Source organism: Ischnura elegans, chromosome 3 (assembly GCF_921293095.1).
Source record: "Ischnura elegans chromosome 3, ioIscEleg1.1, whole genome shotgun sequence".
NCBI classification, from domain to species: domain Eukaryota; kingdom Metazoa; phylum Arthropoda; class Insecta; order Odonata; family Coenagrionidae; genus Ischnura; species Ischnura elegans.
This window is the reverse complement of record NC_060248.1, coordinates 118,321,410-118,346,982: the sequence shown is the minus strand read 5'-3', so window position 1 is coordinate 118,346,982 and position 25,573 is coordinate 118,321,410. Positions and strand designations below refer to the sequence as shown.

General features: G+C 37.4%; 1 protein-coding gene across 1 annotated transcript; it reads right to left on the bottom strand.

Moving 5' to 3' along the window:
- Positions 1–1,107: 1,107 nt before the first annotated feature.
- LOC124155258 lies at positions 1,108–4,395 on the bottom strand. Its single transcript, XM_046528976.1, has 4 exons — positions 4,387–4,395; positions 2,265–2,453; positions 1,859–2,147; positions 1,108–1,376 (listed from the first exon to the last, which is right to left on the bottom strand). The coding sequence occupies exons 1-4, from the start codon at positions 4,393–4,395 to the stop codon at positions 1,108–1,110; spliced, it is 756 nt and encodes a 251-aa protein (XP_046384932.1).
- Positions 4,396–25,573: the final 21,178 nt, after the last annotated feature.

The following is a 25,573-nucleotide window of genomic DNA, read 5'->3' as shown; positions in this document are numbered from 1 at the left end:
ACATTCATCAGCAACTAATGCCAATAAAGCTTCTTGACTCTCATGAAACTACAACATATGATTATTTTCCCACTCAAGACTTTTGGAAATACCTTTTCTCTCCTTTTCCACACCATTTTTCTCATTTTCCCATTTGATCACTTATTCTTTAGCATTACTAATATTTCCCTCACTTCCTTTTCTGGTGATTTTCCTATTTCTTTTTCTTTCCTTCATCAACATCTAGATTGTCAAGTGGCTGGTGCATTGTGTCACCACTTGTTTCCCTTTTAATTTCTCACAAACAATAACTTTCCTACCTGTCCCAGACAAGTTTTAGGATCACTCAACTTATATCCACCCTCACTTTACCCAGTCATATTCGTTTTTCTTTCTTAGTTACTCTATGCCTTTTCTTTTGATACCTAGTTGTACACCACACACAAAATATTCTTAGATACCATATCAGGTTGAATTCCTGTTCACACTTCACCTGCAAAGGATTCTGTTTATCAAGTTTGAAGAATAAAAATTTTTGTTCATCGAGTTCAAACAACAGCCTAATAGGAATATCATTATATTCAGTCAATTCAGTAATGAAATGATTACAATAGTAGTTCATAGTTTTAGGCACTAATATTCAACATGAATGTAATTTTTTTATAGGAGACAGTGGGTACCCCCTGGAGACATGCCTTCTGACCCCAGTGCCTGGCAATGTAGAATTAAACTCGCCAGAAGACAGGTACAACCGCAGTCTATGTAGAGCTAGAAGCATTGTGGAGCAGTGCAATGGACTACTGAAGGCAAGGTGGCGATGTCTCCTAAAGCACAGAGTCCTTCACTACATGCCAGAAAAGGCCAGCAGCATAATAAACTCGTGCTGTGTCCTACACAATATGTGCCTGGCACGAGATGTTCCTCCACCTCAAGAAGCAGAAGTGTTACAAGGTGAAGAGGGAGATGACCACCAGAATATTTTGCAAAATAGGGCCCAAAATATGCGTCCAGTAGGGAGAATGTTGCGTGAGCGCATAATTAGGCAATTTTTTACTAATAATTAACCATACTTGTCCTTTTACTACCTGGTAAATGGGAATTAAGTAAAATAAATTAAATTTTTTGAAATTATTTATTTTTCAATTGAGATAGTATCTCCTCAGCTACTTTAATTAATCTCCCTCCAAGCCTTTCCATGCCTTCCACCTTCCTCTTCTCCAACTGTTCCCTTTCCTCCTCCAACTCCATCTTCCTCCTTTTGATAGCTACTTTTTCTTCTTCTAATGCAATTCCCCTCTCTACTGCCAACATCCTTCTCTCCTCCAGCACCATCTTCTCCCTCTCCACCTCGATCAACTGCTCTGCTGCCATCTTTTTAACTGCTTGCGTTGTTGAATCTAGGTTGTAAACAAATAGCAATTACTTTCTTAGATTTCATCATTAACAAAAAAGGCATGGTGCTAATTAAATCAATCGTGATGTGTTTCACTGATTAATAGAGTGGATGAATCTTGTTAGAGTTAAGTCTTGACAGTATTTAACATCATCATTATAACAACTTGTAATGGAATATATCTTATCCTTGATAACGATGGCAGACCAAGCCATCTCAATGATGAAGTTGACAATTCTAACTTAAGTGTCAGACTGAGAAGAATTCACTCAAGCATAAGGCATTTAGGCAAACTATGCATTGATGTATGATAATTATGATCAAAATTCATTCCTATGAATTGAGGTTCAATGGACACTACATTAAGTAAGCCATTTTTAACGACAAATGAACTTGAATACCCTTGTATAAATGAGTCATGAAGAGTATTTTTGGGTGTCATGATCTAATTACAAGGAGATGAAAAATTTTAGCTGATAAACTCACTCTCTTGTCTCCTCTTCCTCTGTGGTGAATCCTTGGCTCCTCCACTCGCCACTGTCGGTAGAGTGATGGTTCGGAGTGCGGTGGGTGTGGGTAAATTGGGTGTTGGTTCAGGGACAATGGAGTCAGGGTCTCTTTCAGAGGGGCAAGGAATTGAAATATTAGGGGCAGCTGAGATAGTGGTGGATGGTGAAGTTGGGGTAGTGGGAGTTGTGTACATGTGGATGGTCGATGTTGAAGCAGAGGATGGGTTATGTTGAGGTAAGTAAATTGAGTCTCCTATTTCTTCCCCCTATGAAAGGAAATAAAGTTGATACAAAAAAGGCAGGAATATTTTAGAAATACAAAATTACCATTCAACAGGAATTATTTAATGGTATAGCATGACAGCAGTCTCAACGTTCCTTACCAAAACCATCACTCTACTCTCGCAAGTGTTTTGGTGCCCCAAGACAGCATTACTTCCTATGAGGGCATACACTCTTTTATGAAAAATTTGCAGCTCTTCCTCAGCAGGAGGGCCACCTCCAGTTCTCTTGCCCTCTAAGGCAAGAGCTGCAACTTTTCCCTTTGTGGCCGTCTTTAAATCATGCCAACACTGAAAAATAAGATTTGTAAAATGTAAATATGCTTTCAATATGAAATAGCAAGCATAGACATTCTCTGAATAGTACTATGGCTGTAATTCTATTTCCATCACAAAACTAAATGTTATTTGACCCTTGGAAATGATTAAAGGAGCAAGGATACATGTTAACATTCGTCCCACTATTACAATGGAGCATTGAAGTGTGCTCACTGAGGTAACCAGTATTAATCTGCCATTAAGCGCTTTAAAAAAGACTGCAATGAACATGGAAACTCAGTTGACTTAACACATACTACATTATTAAATTAACGAACCACTTCAATATTAAGCCCCCATTGGATTCTTAACCCCCATTGAAACGTGGCTGAATTTTAGTTCTGAGTAATATCATGAAAATCATCAAAAGATTTCCATCCCACATATATCACAGTATAACCATGCATGCAGATAGCTCACAACCTAAAAACGCTAAAATTGCTTGTTATAGACTGAGAATTACCAATGAAAGCTCTATTGTGGATGACATGTAATATAAATGGTCAAATAACTCAATTCCCATTCATAGATCACAGAAAGTTTCTTATAATGTGAATATTACTTGCTACTGGTATTTCTCACAGATATTTTGAGTGGGTACACAAAGGTAAATTCAATCATCACAAATAATATATGAGGTATTTCGACCAAAAGTCACATTTAAGGGAGGTAAGTTAATGAATTATTCATGGATTTTAATGATAAATTAAATTGTATACTTATTTATATGCAATATTTCAAGTCACACAATTGATGAAGGATGATTACACCAAGAGGAATTTAAATAAGAATAATTTTAAGGGGTCTTCCAAATTTTGCTGTTGACTTACATGTAAGAAACTAAATACAGTTGAACATTTACCATCAAGTTCAAGTGCTTTCATGTAAACGTTATTGCTGAAAACAAGAAAAGCAGCTTCCAAATCCATCATCATACAGTTTGAAGTAGTTGTAATTACTTTGAAGTCATCTGCTCATTAAACTCACGCTTCACTCATTGAGCATTAGCACTGATTCCCAGTTTTATCTAAGTTTTGCTTCGGGAAATAACTATGCTACTTATGGCAACACATAATAGATACCACGATCGGCCTTCTTAAGGTTTTCCGTTTATTTGTGATTGAACCAAACAATTTGTTTTGCTTTCGACGTCGGCAATAATCGCATCGAAACTGAAAATGTCAACAATCGCATGCACACACGTCCCTCCACTACTTTAATCTATAATCCGTCTATTCAATTAAAAGTGAGTATAGGGATTAGTTCAAAAAATGGCCACCAAATTCCAATGGCGGCGCGGCAGTCATACAAACGAACAATCGTAGCAACATATTTGTTTATGCAAACAAGAGGAGCTAAACTGGGAAAGAAGATAAAGGAATTAAAACGAAACTCTGATAAATATAAGGAAGGAAATCAAGAAAGTAATATTTGAAGTGTCTATTTCTTTGCGTCTTCTTTTCGCAGGAACAAACATCTGTTTAAATCAAAGCGCATTCAAATGAAAAGCGGAGAAGTATAAGGTAGGACATTAGTTGTTGTTTTTGGTATATTACATCGAAAATGTGGTGGTTATGAATTTCAAAGTTAACAAGTGCACTAAATGCCAATTTAGAAATATGATAGAAAGACTTTTAAACAAGTCTTACATAATATAGGTAGGTATAAATGATTTTATTTTCATTTTTTGTGATGGTGATAACTTTTTATTTTTGTTTACGTTCTTCTTTCCGTTAATGTCCTTTTTAATGTACAGTGGCGGAAAAAATTAACGCAAAGCTCGTTGGCGTCTGAGAGCGGCCAGTTCGGGAACTACTTGTCTTCCAAAATTTTGCCCTCGTAATGCTCTCATACAACCGGGAGTTTTAAAAGCAATATATCCCTTATACCGGGAAAACAATCATACCCGTCGCATTATGACAAAGCGCAAAAGATCCAACTACGAATTCTTCGCCATATTCTCCGAAGTATGCTTCGCCCTCGACTCACCTACCATGGTATCTGCTCTCGTCAGGACATCGTGGACACAGCCGACATATTGAGCATTGAGACTGCCTTAGAACCTAATTGTTCCGGTGGTGTAGTGGGTAAAGTATCATGCTTCGAATCAGAGGTTCCACGGATCAAGTCCCAGTGACGGATGACTTGATGCTGCACACACACACTGTAAAGTGAATTTTCTGATCTTAAAACTTCGCAATACCTATCAATAGGTCCATAGGATGCTGCGTAGCTATTGAATTCTCACGCGCTTATTTATTTCTTGAAATTTAACCACCATATTGCATAGCCATTTGGGCAGTTGACTGTGAAGTGAATTTTGACTACCATTTCCGCGTCGTCCAACCCAGCTTCAAGGCCCCTAACATTAGCTGTATGTGCAATGTGTCACGGCCTACTACGCCTCCCACATTTCAAGGGAAAATTCCTCGGAAGTTCTGCAGAGCTGAGCGAAGGCAGAACATCAAGCCGCCCAAACTCAGTAGTTCTCAATCGTGTAATTTTGGGCGTCTATGTATGTATTTCATCAGAAACATTGAGCAAATGGTTAAGTTAGCAGAGGTTAGACTTACCCTTAAATTTTCCAGCAAAATTAGCATTACACATACATTTAAAAAATATTTCATCATTATTATGGAACTAATGTTATTTCGAAGTCATAGAAATATTGGACTCTTCGCGTTTTCCGCTATTTATTTAATCCCTACTTCAAGCTTTTGATTACTTTTACCACTCAACATAGGTTAAGGAATACATTAAATCTCACAATCAATTACTCGAGGTAATTTCGCGTCAGAAATGCGGTTGTAAGACATTTATGTTAATATACAAACTAACTTAAAAAAAATAAAAATGATTTCTCATGACCTTTCCCCATCAATGAAGAAATTTTATTCTTGTAATTACATGAATTACCATTCATTGCGACATATTCATTTTATGGCCGAAATTCCAGTACTCTCTTTTCATTGAAGAGGAGCGATAGAATTTTTTTTTACCATCCCGTGAATTATAGTGTGTGGTCCAATTTTTCCATTGTCTTAGCAAAAAATATATTTCCAGTAAGCCACGTAATGCTTACAAAAAATTTACCTCACATGCAGCAGACATTTTCTTTTCACTATCTTACGAAGGATTTACTCCCATGATAGTTGCATAATTGAAATGGGTATCAAAGATGGACTTCTGAAGCAGGCTACGTAGCAACAGAAAAGTAAATGAGTTTAATCGTGGACATTAAATATTTTGCGGAAATCGATTCGGACACAAAAACGGAGTAAACAGGTAATGACTGCAAGGTACAGCATGTGTGTTTCAGAGAAGAGGAGAATTATGCAGGAATTGATAAAGAAAGCTAGCATCAAAGGTCGGATTTGAACAAAGGAAATATTCACTAGAATTAGAAGAAATAAATCCGAGAATGAATTGATTGATTATGCCTGAACGAGAAATTCACAAGGAAAAATATATCAGTCCATGAGATGTATCAACTTGTAGCAAGGAAATATTAATAATAATTCGATTACTACGGAAACAAATTCTAGATAAAATACACTCCCTCCTATTAACTCAAAAATAGAGTCGAATTCCATAAAGTTCCTTTCCACCCATTCAAATTTCGGTAATCTTTCCAGTTTCCTAAATAACTTTTCAATAAGTGAAAATTATGATACTTTTCTAATTCTCATTTTATGTCAGTTTATAAGATTGAAAAACATTTAACGATTAGTTCAAATACTTCTTTTTTTTATGAAGATCTAATTTTTAATTGATGTTATTAATCAAATATGCGTTCATATGGATCATATTTGTGATAAAAAATCAAATTTTAAAGACATTATGAAGTTCAAAAAACTCTATTTACTCCTCTTATTTCACTATGAAAGAAATCGTTTACTGACCAAATTAATCAATTTCTTCGGATAACTACATGAAAGAAATTATCAAACCTTAAAATGGCCATAACATATTCCGTTACCTAAATCAATTCGGCTTCGCATTTCTTTTCAATTGCAGTATGTTACAAGTTGTTTCAATATAATCCTCGAGAATCTATTATTGGGCGTAGAATATTGAGCAAAGTATTGACATACTGAACTGAAAACAAACAACTAATTTCTCGGAGGTGGCTCAAAAAGTGCTTTCCTTCTGCTTTGAGGAACTCTATAGGAGTTTTCCCTTGAAGGGGAGAAGCGTAGGCCGTGACACATTGCACATACAGCTAATGTTAGGGGCTTTGAAGCTGGGTTGGACGACGCGGAAATGGTGGTCAAAATTCACTTCACAGTCAACTGCCCAACCTGCTATGCAATATGGTGGTTAAATTTCAAGAAATAAATAAGCGCGTGAGAATTCAATAGCTACGCAGCATCCTATGGACCTATTGATAGGTATTGCGAAGTTTTAAGATCAGAAAATTCACTTTACAGTGTGTGTGTGCAGCATCAAGTCATCCGTCACTGGGACTTGATCCGTGGAACCTCTGATTCGAAGCATGATACTTTACCCACTACACCACCGGAACAATTGGGTTCTAAGGCAGTCTCAATGCTCAATATGTCGGCTGTGTCCACGATGTCCCGACGAGAGCAGATTCCATGGTAGGTGAGTCGAGGGCGAAGCATACTTCGGAGAATATGGCGAAGAATTCGTAGCTGGATCTTTTGCGCCTTGTCATAATGCGACGGGTATGATTATTTTCCCGGTATAAGGGATATATTGCTTTTAAAACTCCCGGTTGTATGAGAGCATTACGAAGGCAAAATTTTGGAGGACAAGTAGTTCCTGAACTGGCCGCTCTCAACGCCAACAAGCTTTGCGTTAATTTTTTCCGCCACTGTACATTGTACAATGTTATTCGTGAGCTGCAGGAGTGAATACGCATAATAATGAATAATTATTTTTATTGCGCATTGCGTGGGATATTAAAGCTGAGATATTTGTGTATCCCGATTCATTAAAACTTTAAATAGAGGTATTTAAAGACCACTTACGACCACTCACTCACCTATACAAATGTTTGGGGTGAACGAGACGAGATACGGCAAAAAGTCTAATAAAGACCCCCTCTAAAATTGTCTGAAACCCCAGGAAAAATTATGAAAACACTAAATTTACAATTATTTATCCGTCTATTCAATTAAAAGTGAGTAAAGGGATTAGTTTAAAAATGGCCACCAAATTCAAATGGCGGCGCGGCAGTCATACAAACGAACAATCATAGCAACATATTTGTTTATGCAAACAAGAGGAGCTAAACTGGGAAAGAAGATAAAGGAATTAAAACGAAACTCTGATAAATATAAGGAAGGAAATCAAGAAAGTAATATTTGAAGTGTCTATTTCTTTGCGTCTTCTTTTCGCAGGAATAAACATCTGTTTAAATCAAAGCGCATTCAAATGAAAAGCGGAGAAGTACAAGGTAGGAAATTAGTTGTTGTTTTTAGTATATTATATCGAAAGTGTGGTGGTTATGAATTTCAAAGTTAACAAGTGCACTAAATGCCAATTTAGAAATATGATAGAAAGACTTTTAAACAAGTCTTACATAATATAGGTAGGTATAAATGATTTTATTTTCATTTTTTGTGATGGTGATAACTTTTTATTTTTGTTTACGTTCTTCTTTCCGCTAATGTCCTTTTTAATGTACAATGTTATCCGTGAGCTGCAGGAGTGAATACGCATAATAATGAATAATTATTTGTCTTGCGAAAATCACTTTTCCTTGAGTTATTCAACTGTGAAAATTATCGAAAACTTGACATTCACAATGTCTTGTACACCAAAGGCTGTGATCCGTTACTCACCAGATTTATTGCGCATTGCGTGGGATATTAAAGCTGAGATATTTGTGTATCCCGATTCATTAAAACTTTAAATAGAGGTATTTCTGATATGAAATCATTCGCGATCACGATAAATAATATTTCGATAAAATTCGTCATACTAGCCCCAATTCATGCTAAGGCGCATTTGTTTCTAGATATTGATATTCAGTCCCTTCGTAATTCGTTTACGAAGGGGAACAGCTGTAACATCTTATTCGTATATCAAGAATTTGGTTGAGTTTTGTTGAAAATAATTAATAAACGTGTTTTTCATTGTAATTCGTAAAGTCGTTATGTTATGATATTACGTATGCATTGGGTGTTACAGTGGAACGTGGTCTCAACGTTTTTTTGTATTTGAATTGAATAAGTTAAAGAAACTAGTAGAAATTTATTTTACTTTTTTAGCCCCTCAGAAAAACGTTTCTCTTTATAAATATTTACATTCATAATGAAGCCTACGTACCACGCGCTCATTTTACGTGAAAGTGGAAATATTTCTTGTACCTAAGCTAGCCAGCTTAAAAGTAAACAATCCTTAAGTAACAAGTAGCAAACAAAAAGTGTAAGACCTCCCACAGTGAGCATAACAGGCCGGAGGCCTTTTTCGGGGGGGCAGAGCCCCCCCAGCGAGCTAAGCGAGTTCGGTATTATATATTCAGCATAATTGAAAATAAATAAAAATTTATAACTGTGACTGTGGACCTAATTCCTAGATAATCATCAGCCCACCCTTAATCGAAATGTATTAAGTACAGCTCGTATGAAAACTCACGCAAAAAACTAATGATACCAAACTACATCAGTCACACACTTAAAAAGATCGTCATACAATCTCACATCCTATACTGCGGGCCGTTTTTTTTTACTTTGAGAACAATCACGCTATACTACATATATCTACAACAAGAACGTCATGCACTCACCTTCCGCCACTCTTTTCATGATTTGCGTACTCTGCACGCATTCAGCTTTACCGCTGCTTCCTCCCACAGTCTTACAGCATCCTTCGCTCCTTGTGGAGTGGAAAACTTTCCTTTAGCAAGATCTTTATTCGCTGAAATACGAAATTGGAAACATTAATATCAACATTAATGCGATAACTTATTTTCTAGGTAAGGCACAGCATGTTAATTACCTTCAATGAACTCCAGCAGCATTTCCTTCTGCTCCTTATTTACTTTCGACATGGCTGGTTCACTTCCAAAATGTCCTAGGTGAATGTGTAAATGCATTCGGCGTACTAGTTGAGTGTCATTAGCAACGCAGTTGTTGAATTCCCGGGAATTCCCACAGAAAGGTGGGCGATGATTGGTTGCACGCTATCCGGAAGCTCTATCCTACCGCCCCTACCGTTACCCTTCCGGCGTTGCCACGTCTTGAAACAAGAATCTCCCCTTCCTCTCAGCCTGTTGACACGTTGCCATAAACAAATCATTTCTCCCTCGCACCACTCTCCTCGAAGATGATTCGGGCATACCGAATTCCGCCTTGAACACTCGTAGTGCAAGATCAGTCGTTCGAGTGTATTCGCATACGAGATATTTCGAACGGACTCGAGCATAGGCCCCCTGAGGGGAAGAAAGTCTAAGAAAGCTTTTTTTACATTAACTGTATAGATTCAGAAAATAACATCGGCATTCAGATCCCGACCATCGTTCTCGCAATTTCTCATCGTATATATTGTACAGGACTGGTCTAGATGATGTCTCAGTTCGATTTGCACCAGAACGACTTGGGCTGAAATTTTGACACGAATTAGAGGTAGACAAAATTAAGACTTAGTCTAGGACTAGATTACAGGTCAGGCCTAAATAAGATATGTCTATTTCTAAAAATTAAACTAAGACTAATTAAAACAGTTCTGATTGTGAGATTGAGATCTGGATATGACGTAAACGTTGTACAAGATTTAAACTTAGTCTAAGATTTGAGCATGGAGTAAGATTTATATTTCGTCTAACATTTATACTCTAAGGCTTAGAACCGGACTAAGACACAGACCGGTACTAAGATTTAGACCCGGACGAAGATTAAGACACAGACTAAGGTTTAGACTCAGACTATAACGTAGACCCCAACTAAGACATAGATGCGTACTAAGATTTAAACCCAGACTAAGATTTAGAATTTTACGGGATACCGGCAATGGAGTGAAGAATTAAAACAATTATTAGGAAAGTGAAGTTCGGCTGCTGGAGAAGAGGACAAGATGGCAGAAGGAAGAGAGTCCGTTAATGGGATTGAGTGCTCGAATGGATATAATTATTATGCATGGTCAAGAGTGGCAAAAGCGGAGTTGATAGAGAGGAATTGCTGGAATGCGATCAAACCCGCATTTGATGCTGATGAAGTGGGCGAAATGGATATTGACGAGGCGCGACTCAACAGGAAGGCGCTTGGATTCTTGCTCAAACACGTCGCGAGGGAGTGAGTCGTAGATATCGGTGATTTCAGTTTCGCCGAGGATGCTTAGGAGATTCTATAAGGTATTCACACTACCTATTCACTCACTAAGGCTCTAAAAGTGAAGATGAGAATGATGAACCATATTGAAAAATAGAAAACATAAATTGTAAGTAATGCTGTTTTCATTTAAACCATGTTCAAAACCGCACCATTATTTGATAATAACACTGCACCTTATAAATGCAGTGTTGCAAAGATGATTCACACAAAAAAGAGGTCCAGTTGGTATTGTTGGAATGAGCAAATATTATCCGTTTTTTTCTATCATTAACATTTTTTATTCTTTTTGTTTTGGTTCTTTGATTTGAGCATTGGCCGGTGATGTTAATGTTTTTAATTTGCTTTGAACGATTACCAAGTTTTTTGTTTGGACCTCATTGTTCTTGACCAGTCGTTGTCAAAATACCCGTTGCTATTCGTTGAATTCTAAATAATTTTGAGCAATGGAAGCATTTTGCAACTGGAGTTCCACACTTTAATAGATATTATCACTTTTCGATCGCTGCGCTTTCCCCTAAAGGCCGTTTTACACCGGGCACGTAATTGCGCAGGTTAGAGCTGCATTAATTTCTAAAATGGCGTGGAATTGCGCGAATACATGAACGAAATTAGAACAGGGGCTATTTTGCCATCTCACGTCCACGCATTCTCTCGCATGTTTTCTAGCAATTCACCGCTTCACACGATGCAATTTTGACTGCGCCTTCGTACACACGTCAGATTGTGCAAGTACGTGCCCCGTGAATGGCCTCAAGTGATATTGCACCCACTTTAAGCTTATAGCGCCACCTCCATGGCTATTGAGCGATGTGGCTACCCTTCCTCGACCTCTCCCTCAATCCTACACCTACTGTGATGGAGGGACGAGGACTCCGCCCCTGGAACCCTCCACCCGCTGCTCCTCCCACTTCCCTCGAGCACCGCCAGGGGGGGTGGCGGAAGGGAGCGAGGGTCCTACCCAAAAGGAAGAGGGAAGGTGCCACTTGGGCCAGGTGGTGGCGCGTGCTCACGAGAGGGGTCAACGGCTGTCTGCGCGAGGGGCAGATGAAGGCGACTGTGATTGTGAAGAGAGTGGTGTGATTGTGCCGTGTGTGCCCCTCACCTCATTCTCCTGAAGAAGCACCATTCCCCCCCACCCTCCCAGACGGGTGAAGAGGGCCCATGAGGTGACCAGACCCACATTAGGCAGCGGGTACAGCTCCGGGAGGAGAGTGGGGGGGGGGGGTCGGCCGCTGCTTCTATCATCCCGGGACAACTTCGCGACATCCAATCCGCACGTCTACATTCGGTTCCGCCATCCGAGATAAGTATCCGCCCGGTGTCGCTCATTCAAGTCGCCACGCACCAGCACCGACGTCTGTTTTTCTAAAGGGCCGAGAGAATACGCCTCACGAGAAAAACTGGAAAGAGTTGTGGCGGCAAAGAGTCTTTGGAGTTAAAGGAGCACAACCACGGTATATATTCAGGGCACCCATGTTTGGTGCTTTGGAAATTTCGAAGGCATATAGTGCCAATCCTCAATGGGGTTTTGTAAGGGGTACAAGGATCTGTATAGTTGACTTAGGATATAGGGACTACAAGAAAAGGATTTGCTTACGGGGTGGTCGAAATAGGGAGTAAATAATGGTTCGAGGAAGTAACTTACTACTAAACGGTCAGGTTGACGTGAGAGGATACAATGGGTGGGAGGGGAATCGAAACGAATTGCCAAAGAACAGATTAAGTTTCGTCGTTGTGATAATTCTGACAAATGAGGAAGATGTTACAATCGTTGGGAAGAAAATGACATATTCAAGGTTCATACTAACTTTAGATTTTCGATTTACCTGGCTTTTCCCTGATTTCCAGTCCAATTTTTTTATTTCCTTGTCTTCATATCGATGGCACGGCACTAATATAGAGGTGCTTTGTAGGAAAGTGCAGCAACATAAATTTTCAAATATAGTTTGTGTAACACGAGTGTAACATATTCCATACCAAATTCATAAGCATAAGAAAACGTAAAATCTAATTGGTCTTCGATTGGAAATATTAAGATTATTAAAAAACTCTCAAATAAGCAAAAAAATTAAACTTATCCTTCGATTTCCATTACTACAGCAACGTGGTCATCGTATCCACTTTTTTCCGCTCCCGTCTCAGTTAGCTAAACTAGCTCTGTCATCCTTCAGGTCAGCTAAAATTTGCTCCAATGAGCTGAGAGTCTTCGCCTTCTCTGTCTTTATCTTAACGAAAAAAAACCCACCTCGCCATTCGCCAATACAGCAATGCTACGCGTTCCACGAGTATTTTCATTCTATGCATTTAAGTAGGCCTCTGATGTTTTTTCCCTCCGGCGGGGTCCTTTGTCTCTTTGTTTCCTATTCCTTCAATACCGCCAGGGTGGTGTAGATAGCAGTATTACAGACGGTAGGAGGTAGAAAATTTCCTTCGCCCGCCTCTTATTTTGTGATACTCGTTTTAAGCCCGAAATGCGGTAGCCAACTACACACTAAAATTTATAATTTCCTTCTTGAATATGGAATTTTGGTGAAAGTACTTTTTGATTCGTATTTGACTGGAAAATAACGCTTCCTTAGTTCACTCTATCCGTGAATGTGAGTGCATCTATAAAAATTTATCCATTTGGTCCGCATATCATGAGGAGACGGTTACAAGTCTTCTTCGTGTTATGATTGTTGATTTTTTAAACTATATTTAAATATTTATAACTTTTAAGGGGTCCTCAATGTTTTTTTTTCGTTTTTTGAACGCATCCTCTTAATTAGAAATTGTTTTATATGCATTTCGTTTGACATAAAGATAGATCTAAGCTACATCTTCATCTTGTTACAAATTTTGTCAGCGTGTAAATGGTACTACTTTATTCAAGTCCAATTTTTAACTCACATCCAGGTTTTCCGCCATTGATCCAAATTTTAAGTAGGCATAAATATAACGGTGAAATATGCCCGACAATCGAAGAAATTTGCAATGGAAGAGATGGACTTTCCAAGGAAACTACTTATATTTGGTATCGCGCTTCGAATAGTTGCTTCCGAATGATCCGCAGTTAATTAATCGAGAGGTTAAAGGATCAGCAATTAAACATATTACGATATTCTCACACTCAACTTCTAATTTTCGGTCTTTGTTTATTCACTAACTCGACAGGAATCGCGAACTTTGGCTCCTTCTCGCAATGTCTTAATTTTCCAGAGGAGTTGTCTTATTTTTTCCATACAGTTGCCATTTTAAATGACTGAAATATTACTAAAAAGGTTACCTTTAGCCTAAGTTTGTAACCGCTTTCCCATCACGCCAATTTGGCGCCATTTGTCAATTTGCCTCAATGCGGACTAGTAGCCAGTCGAGTACATATGCATGGAGGGTCCCCTATAGTGTCAGGATAAGAGAACGAACCCAGGTCACGCCTAATAGTGAGATTTGACTATCCAACTGGACACTGGAATTTCTTTCGAAGATTCTTTCCTCCCCTCATGTTCTTAACACAGCATACTTTTCGCCTCATCAAGAGTAGTGCTCCTCCGAGGTTAAATTTGTAGTGTAGTTAAAGAGTAGGTAGTTCTAAAGACGTTTAATATTTCAAGGCACGCAACCTCTTCCCGCGGGCCAGCAATCTTCCAGAAATTGGAGTATGGTTATGCTTTAACTCGCAGTTGCGTATAGTCTACCGTGATTAGATCGTAGTATTGTTAGCCATACATGTCTTCATAACCTTATCACCAGAAGATCCCGTAGAATTCAACCGAGGTTGAAAATTAAGATGTTGTATAACTGTTGTCCCGTTGAAACGATATATTGTGGATAATCCTCGTAATCTATTTCCAGCCCGGAAGTCACCTTTTGTCTTTATTGTGCATTATTTTTTTTTTAATCGACCAATCGTAAATTATCTTATTATACGCTTAATTTGTGAGATTTAGAACTCGATACCGCATTTAAAAGTTTTCGTCCGAGTCCTTTCATATCCTCAAGAGTTAAATTTAAAGCAATGGAGTCTAGGATTTTGATTTTTGAGCGATATTTAGACAGGATGCATGTTCTCATGAATTTAAGTCTGCTGCATTGATTAGCCATTTCAAATTCACCCACAAAAACAAAAAGCAACTGCAGATTCCGTATTGAAGCTTGAATCTATGTGAAACTGAATGTTTTTTTTCGCAGACTTCCTAATCTTAAGTTCAGTGGAACTATTCTGGTGAATAATTTTTACGTATGTCTCGCTCCGCCACTCCGCCAAATGTCGCCCAAAAAATGTTAGAACTTTTCCAAAAATTCAATGTTTTTAGCGAAAATCTATTCGCAGGTTAATTACACTAGTCAACAGCCATTTTGCATCTGGGATGTGATACATCAATTTGTATGTATTTTGTTGTGTAGAATCCGAATATTCCTTTCAAAATGTTCTAGCACGTACCTTTTTTGAGTTTTTAATGTTTTTTTTTATTTTTCGTATTTAGTATTTCGCTTTTTGCCGGTCTTCTGTTTTGATGTTTAATTGTTTGTTGTTAATTGTTTTTAATTGCGTAGGAAAGCTGGAAGATCTACAAATCGTCAGTAAATGGTTGGTTTGGTAATCCAGTGGTGTGAAAGAGATCCTCAGTGAGTGTTTCGTGTGAAAGATAGTGGAAATTTTTGTGTATAAAACTTACACTAAGAAAAATGGCAACTAGTAAACCCCGTCGCAGTGTAAACCACCCCGACAACTTTTGTTTTGTGAGTGGGAAATTCACTCCAAAAACCCAAAGAAAACCAATCACTTATTTGGTTAAGGTATTATAGGTTTGGTTAAGGTTTGGGTATAAAACTTATTTTGATTGTACTCTTGGCGATCAAGATAAAAATTTTGCACCTCATATTGCCTGCATAACTTGTACTACATCCTCAACCGAGTGGTTGAAAGGAAAACGCCGAGCCATGCCATTCGCTGTCCCGATGGTGTGTTGTGACCCTAAAGACCATTATTCAGACTGTTACTTCTGTCTTACAAATATTTCGGGACATTCAAGCGAAACTAGACATAAAATAAAGTATCCAAATGTATCTACAGTGCATTTGCCTGTGCCCCATGATGAGGGGTTGCTTGTTCCTGTCTGTAACTTGAAAGCCACGGAACCAGGCACCATGTCAAGTGAATCAGAAAGTATTGCACATATAGAAGAGTACTGCCCTCAAGATCATGACACTTCGCCTCAGCTCTTTAATCAAGAGGAATTGAACGATTTGGTTCGCGGTCTAAAACTTTCAAAACAACAACCTGAACTCTTGGGGCCACGACTGCAAAAACGGAACCTTCTAGCTCCAGACACTAAAATTTCCTGTTTCAGATCAAGAGGTGCTTCCTTCACTCAATATTTCGATATGCAGAATTCAATGTGTGTATGTAGGGATGTCAATGGTCTGATGATGCAACTAGGTGTACATTATAATCCACAGGAGTGACGACTATTTATTGACTCCAGTAAAACCAGCTTGAAAGCAGTACTACTGCGTAATGGCAATGCATTTCCATCGGTACCTTAGGCTTACGCAGTAGACATGAAAGAAACTTATGAAACCATGGCTTTGCTGCTAGAGGCAATGAAATATAAGGATCATGAATGGCAGCTATGCTGTGATTTAAAAGTTGTAGCACTCCTTACAGGTTTACAGGCTGGATTCACGAAATAGTGCTGCTTTTTGTGCCTTTGGGACAGCCATGACACCAATAACCACTATAGAGTCAAGGAATGGCGTATAAGGAAGTCAAATGTTCCTGGAAACGTAAATATGAACAATATCCCATTGGTTGAGCCCGATAAAATCATTTTGTCTCCCCTTAATACCAAGTTGGGCCTTATCAAGAACTTTGTAAAAGCTCTGGATAAAGAAGGTGAGGCCTTCAATCACTTTAAGAAAATTTTCCCAAATTAAGTGAGGCAAAGGTGAAAGAGGGTGTAATTCTTGGACCACAAAAAAGGAAATCGCTGAAAGATCCAACCTTTGATACCAAACTCACAGATATCCAATTAGCTGCTTGGTCTTCTTTTAAAGCAATCGTGTAGGGCTTTTTGGGTAACAGAAAAGACATAAAATATGTTACTACTGTGAATGATCTGTTGGACAACTATAAGAACATGGGGTGTAAAATGTCGCTTAAAATTCACTTTTTACATTCTCGCCTTGATTTCTTCCCGGAAAATTTGGGAGCCGTGAGCGATGAGCATGGTGAACGCTTTCACCAAGACATTCTTACCATGGAACACCGTTACCAAGGTCACTGGAACCCTTCGATGATGGGTAACTACTGCCGGGGTCTTGTTAGGGAGAGTGATGAAACGGCAAACAAAAGAATAGCTCCGTCGTCGCATTTTTCAAAAAACAAAGACGATTAAAGGTGAAAATATCTTCTGAACTATTTTGGATCTTTTATTGGCATCATTCCCATATATCATACAAAAGTGTATTGATTTCAAACTTTCTGAATGCTTATTTTTGTTTTTCTTAATTGTGTAAATTTTCGCTATTACCATTTTTTATTCTGCTCTGTATCTAGGAAGTGTGACGTCCTAGAGATAAACTGATTTTACCAGTGTATTCAGCACCCCAAAATTAGATAAATCCACCCATTTACAAACCAGATGCAAAAAAAAGTTTAAATTTGTTGACTAGTGTTATTAAACGACTAATCCCATAATTATCCTGGTAACGCCCTACGTGACCTATAGGCGACACAGTTTTGTGAACACATTACAAACAACAATGTAAACTTAGAGACACGACATTTTTTTACATTTCTTAGGGCCGGTTTTATAATGTCTGGTTAAACTGGAGTTTAAGCTAAGCGTCGGTTAAGTCCCAAAATTCTGTTTTATAATCGATGGTTAAGTCAAATCTGAGCGTTAAAGTGGTAGTCAAGCTAAACCATGGATTTCCCTTGGGTAAAAGGTTAACGTGAAGTTTAAATTGTTGAAAATGGCGGATGTTTTGAAATGCTGAAGTACCCTACGATAATATACGGAAGAAATAATCGACCAAGCGCAGCATCCTCCGTTTTTATCCGTATCTACGATATCAGCAATCAATTTCCAATATTTTTAGCACCATACTAGCAATTTAATAAGTGAAATATTTCCATAAGACCGGTGATATATCCGGAACGGACCACTGTTTTCATGCTATTCGACGTATTCTACGGTATAGGCTACGAAATCCTTACAAACATCTCAAGTTTGATAATAATCACCATCCAATAAATAATATTGTCTATTCTATGGACTGCAGTCGGAGATCGTGTGCCAAACCCCTGAAAATGTTGAAGTTATGCAATATTTGTGCCGGTGTAGGAGTTTGTTATGATTTGTGCCAGCCAAGTGAGTTGATGAAAAATATTAGAATTACATATCGGAGAAAAAGAAGGTGTAACAGGAGTGTAGGTATAGAAATCTGTTATTACCTGGTTTTGCTGACTTCATCAACGAATTTAAAATGTGTCGGTGTTTACAAAGACAGTTTGAATTAGAAGAACAGCCAAGTTTCGTATTTGGCAATTGAAAGAGAGAAAAAGATCGTACTTACTGATTGCATTCTGATTTACTAGCATTTGATGTCACTATAGAATTTATAATAAATTGTGAGGATATATGTTATGAGGTGAAAGTATTTTCGTATTTCCTTTTCCAAAATATATGTTTGTCAAAGTACTACAACAAAAATTGTAGGTAAGTCCATTAACAATATCTGGTGTACGGCTTGGTATTTCTTGGAGATAAATATGTAGGAATAAGTGAGGCAAGTGAAAGATTGCGTGAAAAAGAAAGGATTTTGCACGTTTCGTACGTAATGTATACAAGATACTGTTTGAGTTTTCTTTGGAAGCTGAGAAAGGCACATTGATGCAACCAATACAGCTCGTTTGGGTAAAAAAGTAAGAATGACTGATTTGCTCATAAGATGGTATGACATATTAATGAATTTGTTAGGCAAATGAGCCTTTAGAGTGTGGAAGTTTACTAATTATTGTACTTTTTGTGACTAAGTAATGACCTCTCATTATTTTGATAGAAAAAGATTTGGAAAGGCACCGTAAGCAAGAGAAGTCTTCTCGTCTCTGAGTGTTCTAATGTGTAGCCTTCAACGGAAAAAATTGCGACTTTATTGCCTAAGTGCTGTTCGTAGCCAAACACAGGTTATGTACTATTAAAACCTCCTAGCAAATTATCTACCATCAAAAGTAGCTTCAGAGCTATAGAATCAGTGGTGCATCTACCATCAAAAGTTGTTTCAGAGCCATAGAATCAGTGGTGCCCATCTAGAACCTCATGTTAAAATATAAGAGTGCCAATTTGGTTACCAATACTTATCTTATTTCAGGTTTGAATATTTTAATATAGTGAAAGTTAACAATTCGATACCTTATCCTGAAAATGTTTGGTTTTATTCCACACATTTGAGTCTTAATTCAAGGAGAGAATTTGGACCCTTGCACCTGAAGACTCATGGAACATGAAAGCCAGATTAATCAAAGAAATATTATTTTAAGGTTCTTAAGCATTGCCTGCTAAGGGAATATATTTATTGAGGTTCTCAAGCATTGTCTGCTAAGGGAATGTTTGAAACAATCAGAGTCAGTTGTATTTCTTACAACATTGAGCCAGCTGGGCTACTCTTGCTTGCTATTGGGGAAAGCTGTTGTCTGTGTACATATGTATTTGCTCATGAGGTTGAATTTACAGGAAATGACTGCGTTCACCACCATTCCATTCGTTATTTTCCATGCTTATCAGTGACCACTGAAATTTTTTCATCGATAAGCTCTTTCAAAGTATCTTGTATGATGTTGGGCTAGTTGGAAGTTCTTCATATTAGTAAAATTAGACATTGCAGTATTTCCACTGAGTTTTATTATAATAAAATCAGTGGAAATATTGCAATGTCTAATTTTACTAATAACTCTTTCAAAGCCTTAAGTGGGATCCTTGGTATGGTTTCTTCATAAAATATTAACCCTTACTACTAATTGTCGACGTTTAACTAACTAATATGTTTAATAAGTCTTCAAAGGATAAGTGAGGACATATTCCTATAACAGCCAATTTACATCACATATCTGGTACACTCATTAGTTTCTTGGGAGTTCGATCCCATACGTAGCTTTTATTAATTTTTTCATGCTCCATCCATTGAACTATCACTAATGAGTACATACGTTCAAAAAATCAATTAGGTATAATATCATCAACACTTATAATCATGCATGACTAGATATCTCATTCCAATACTTACTGTTAGAAGTGATCTACTCATTAAGGTTGACGTAGTTCTTTGTAACATACATGGTTATTCCATTTATTCCAGAACCATTGTCTCCCTGCCCTTGCTTGTTACTCAAAATCCTTACCTTAATCACTGTTGTCAGCATTTCAAGCTTGATATACACTTCATCTACATCATTTATATCTAATTCATCTCCTGCAAAAATTCCCTCACCTCACTTAACAGGTCTAGCAATTCCTACTTCCTTTTCCTCTGTCAATATTATCTATACATTCCTGTATACCTCTATTCTTATCCTCCTTCTGGGTCAAAAATACCAGTTCCATGGCAAACCTTACTCCATGTATCTTAACCAGACTTCTATTTGCACTTTGGTATTATGATTTTCCCTTTAATTCTCCTCTTTTTATTTATTCCAAGGATTATCTCTGTCTCATCTATCTCGCTCCAATCTGCATCACTAGAGATATATTTTAACATGCATAGCTGCAACGTATGTAATGAGAAACAGTCTATGAGAATGTTCATGTCACAAAGGCAAATTTCTTAATAGATTTATGAAAGTGGAGTGGATGCAAGGGAAATTGCTTCTATAATCACTTCATACATAGAACATGGTATGATAAAATTCTGTGGGGAAGTGGTATTATTGCATTTATGATAATGGAAGCACATACGTTAATTATAAGTGAGTGATGTCAGTGTGGTGATTTAGAGATTACTTGGTACAGCATTCAAAAGGATATCCCCCAGATGTAGGTAGTAAAAAAATAACTTAATAACTTACTGTGGCGCCATGTAACAACATTATTCCATTGAAAACCCATATCCCAAAAAGACAGTTGCAATGAAGGAGTCATCATGATGGAATCCTTATGCTTTGCATTTGATACAAATAAATTCTTTAAATGCTATATAAATAACAGTATATTTGTACAGTGACGGATACATGGGGGGGGGGCTAAGGAGGGTTTCCAATTTGCTCCCCTTGGGTATCATCCACTTTACACTAGATAGAATGGTGGTTTATTTCCAACCTCCACTACAGCTGGAATTTTAACCTCACCTAGCCCAACCCCCTTGTCCCTATCCTGGATCCACTACTGTCTTTGTATAATTTAGTACTCTGCTAAATATTTAAAACATGTTCAATGAAAGCTTCATATTTTGTGGGCTGAGAATAAAAGAAAATATCTATCACATGTATAGTATAGTATTCATAAACACCACTGAGAGTTGAAATTTAATGATTTCATTCTGATTAGATATGTTTTTTGACAGATTTTTTATAAATTGAACCCAGCAACTTTAATATCTTTGCACCCCATCTCTTTTCCTTAAATCTTAAATACAATACAAGCCTTTGCTGTTGATTAGATATGAAGTTAGTTATGTTAGCACTTAAAACTTATTCTTACACAAGGTTTGCAAAAATAGTATTAACATAAAGAATAGATCCCCCATCCCAAGCTATGAGCCAAAAAGAGTTGCAATATTTGTTACAGATGCATATTTTTATAACAACATGCAGCCTACTTGTAAAGTATGAAAGGTTTGCTGCAAACTGTACATTTATTTAATAATTGGATAGCAGGAGCCCTTGAAGTAACTGTGGTAGGGTTATGCATAAGTTATTCAAACTTTATTCATTCTCCTCTAATTATAATTTTTGACTGTGAAGCTATGTTCATAATCAGTGATTTCTGAACATCCATTCAATTTAAAATGGCAATGAATACATTCTCAATGGCATTACCATAAAGACTCACAGTCATCCCTATTACAATATCTACTACACTATTGACAGCCAGTATCAAAATATGTTTCACTTTATACTTCAATGGTAAGGGCTACTTGGTGTCATGCAATAGATTTTGGTATCTCTAATGAAGAAATTTAAACTTAGTTCTGTCCCTTATTGAAAATTTATTTGCCAGAGATTATGGATTTCATGAAACATATTGCTTCTTAACAGTATATGTATATATATAATCATAAAAAAGATGAGATAATTTAAAGTTATGAAATATCTGCTAGTAGCTGACAATTATATGGCTCAATTCTTTTCGTGTCTGTAACACGAGTGGCACATGGCTGAATATACCTCCTCATTGTGAAAATTTTAATAAAACTGAAAATGCTCTATAAAAACACAAAAATCATCAAAGGAATTACCATGAATTGATCATAACAATGACATCATTGTGACAGGAGCCTCGTTATCGTTTTGATGAACACTGATGAATTTTTCTATAAGACGGTGGTTGGTTATAAAGTCTGTTATTTAAATTATGGCCATGGTGAGTACTTTGAAAACGGGAAAGGCTTTGATTATTCACAACTAACAAGTTGTCCCTAATTCCGTAGGGAACGCAGAGATTATGATAAATTAGCGTAGGGGCCATACTAACGCTTAGAAGATATATCTTACTGCAAAAGTATGATTAAAATTTATCGTCATTATGATTACATTGTAGCCTCAAAATGTTCGTAAAATCGCTCTGGTGGCCTACTCAATAGAAAACCATTTCGATTGGTTTAACAATACAAATGAGAATCTTCGTTCTCGTTTAATAAGCACAAACAAGGTTAATTTACCACTATTTCTTGCAAAGGGACTCCACCTTGATTCAATCCATTAACAAATAGTAATTCATTATACAATTAACACTTGTACTTGCCAAATATTCACAAATCGAGGCGAGTATTTTTATTTTAACGACACACTGATGATTGACCATAAGATCGTCAACGATTAAAACCGAAAATATTGGCGTCATCTTCGTTTTCAAAGCTAACCATCACTTCAAAACAAACGTAAACAATTCTTTCACCACTCTCCAACTCGATTTTTTTCAATTTTGACTTTCGTCTGTTTCACTTTTCGCGATCAATTGTTGGTATGAGAATTACAGTAGCTGCGCTTTCCTCTCGTTAAAGTTCCCATCAGCCAACCGGCGGTAGGATTTGCTTTATAAAACACAACCTCTCGTTAAACTCCACGTTACCGTAATCTCCACGTCAACTTAACGTGAGGTTTAACCAGACATTATAAAACCGGCCCTTAGTCTCTTTCGGAGTCACATGGTGGAATATCGTGTAGCTTTGGCGACAGAGAAGTCTTCATTACGCCTGTGAATAGAAGACAGTGTGGTAGCATGATTGGAACTGAGCATGAGAGCTGACGAGTTAAGATTCAAATGGCTATTTCTTATTATGGAACACACAATGAATTCTTATTAATACGTTATCGCTACTTAGACCTTGTACTTTACGGTATTTATCACATAAGTATATCAGTCATACTTTCGGTAGTGAACGTTTCATGTCCTGTCATCCACGATTTCTTATCTAAACCCACATTTACCAAGGAATTTGGCAGCCGTTGATAAATGAGTAAAATACGTAAATGAAATGACTTAAACGAATTTTTTATAGCACCTATAAGAAGATCAACATTGAAAAAATGAAGGCATATCATTATTTTTACCTTGAAGTAAAATAAACTATCCGGAAAGTTTTTAAATAAGGTATAAATGTATACCTTCTGACCATATTCAGTACTTTTTCCATTAGAATTAAATTTTTTGTTGATTGAAGTCAAATTAATACCGAGATGAGCGTTTCCACGCGTCACTGACTGACCGTTACACTTGGTTTTGGGTCATATATTCTACCTTTGACTTAATACAAATCAATGTGAGAAATTTATGGAGGGTTCCTCCCAAAGTAAGTTAGTGAAAGCATACATTGTCTTTGGTACCACTCTGTAACCCCAGTAGAACAGGAGATTTTAAACTTCTAAGTCGTCGTTACTGACCGACAAAAATGAAACTCCGTTTTGTGATATTGTCACATTTCTTATGATTGCTCTGAAAGAAAGCATGCAAGATAAATAAAATCCACGAAATACGTAAAATAAGTCAAGGCATTGCCCGAACGTATACGAAATCGTGACTTTGCGTTAGCAATGCCTTCCTCACTTTGGTCATAAAAACGGAGTGTCACTGACTGACACGTGATTTGATGCTTGCAAAATTTTATTTTCCATAGAATACGCATTACAAAATACAATTATATTTTGAAAAAAAAAATTCACGCAAAAGAAATATAAACACGTAGTATCCATTTTGTTCAGTAATTTTTCTTCGATTTCTAGAAACTCACTTAAAATGGTGGGTAGGCCTAGCACTGTGAGCTATTGTCAAAGGAGACACCTTATTTACATTTATAGCAACTACTTCCACATGGTGAACAGAGAGTATTCCCTATGATTTTAATGCCTTTCCACTGTTGGTCCAGCATTATTTGGAGGCAGAAATGTCGTGTGCAGGGATCTCTGCAAAGTTTATTTTATTGATGGTTTTACTGCACACTTGCGCTACACTAGCGCAAGTGCGCAGCATTCATTACGGTAGATCCCGACTTAGACGCATATACCCAGGCCATGTTTTTGGCTTTGCCCCCAACTGCGTCAACACCACCCTGGCCATGATATGATTCAAAAAATTCCATTGCATGGAAAATCCGAATATTTCGGACAGATAGATTATGTTACATTTGGTATATTTAATTTTAAATTGGCTTGAAGAGCCAACCGAGTAAATTATCAACTCTTCCATGTGAGGTTTAACCTCCATTGCCTCTCTTAAGTAGAAAGTTTAATGCAGAGTCAAGATGGTACTTATCCTGATCGGTTTTATAACATGCCAGAGCGTAGAATTTTTTTTCAAGGGGTCCGTTTGGATCCGTTTTGTACCAAAATACATCTGTGAATATTGACACCTTTTTATGACCCCAGTGAGCACTCTGAATCTCATTCTGATGCTGACACTCATACTTGTTCGCAAAGTCAACCTGAGCTTCTGCCTGTTTGGCCGCAATGTTCTCTAAAGGCAAGTACGTACCTCATGCATTAACCGTGCTTTTCTTAGGATATACTTTTTTACTTCGGCTATATTTCCGCAACTCACATGCAAAATTTGGGATTCCTACGTCCAATTCTCTGAGCACAAATTCTTCGCTGGTAGTGGAAATGTTATATTATCTTTCTCTTTATCTGATTTTACGAGTAATTGGAATGTGAACTTACAGCCGTAGTGGTTGATCGTTAAAATTCTACAAGTTATCATAATTGCAGCTCATTCCCGAACTTAGTGGTGAGTGTTTACAATCGTTATCTTATCGCGGAATATTTTACCAATTAATTTTTTTAACTTCAATTCTCTCATTGATATTTACTGGCCTATGGTGGCCTGAAAGCTCCATATCTACGTATTTTCTGCAGTTTTTTTTACTTTTACTGTCATTTATCCAGACACCAGCCTTGAGTGAGTGAACGAGGTTGCAGCAGGACTTCGTGTGACGGATGACGACAATACGAAGTGTACCCTCGAGACAAGAGTCGTGAAATCAAGGAGTGCGATACCGTGGTTAATGTAGGTAAGTACTGCTGCTTGCGAGCAGATTAAATTAAAAAGAACTTACATAGCGTGTTTCTTTCCTGAAATGTATTTGTAGTATTTGGTGCCGCCC

What these genes read in the sequence shown, in the direction of transcription:
- LOC124155258 (XM_046528976.1), bottom strand. An exon ending in AGAGTAGAGTGATGGTTTTG is followed by an intron (nt 2,148 to 2,264) that starts GTAAGGAACGTT and finishes TTCCTTTCATAG; the next exon opens with GGGGAAGAAATAGGAGACTC. An exon ending in GAGGAAGAGGAGACAAGAGA is followed by an intron (nt 1,377 to 1,858) that starts GTGAGTTTATCA and finishes TTTACAACCTAG; the next exon opens with ATTCAACAACGCAAGCAGTT.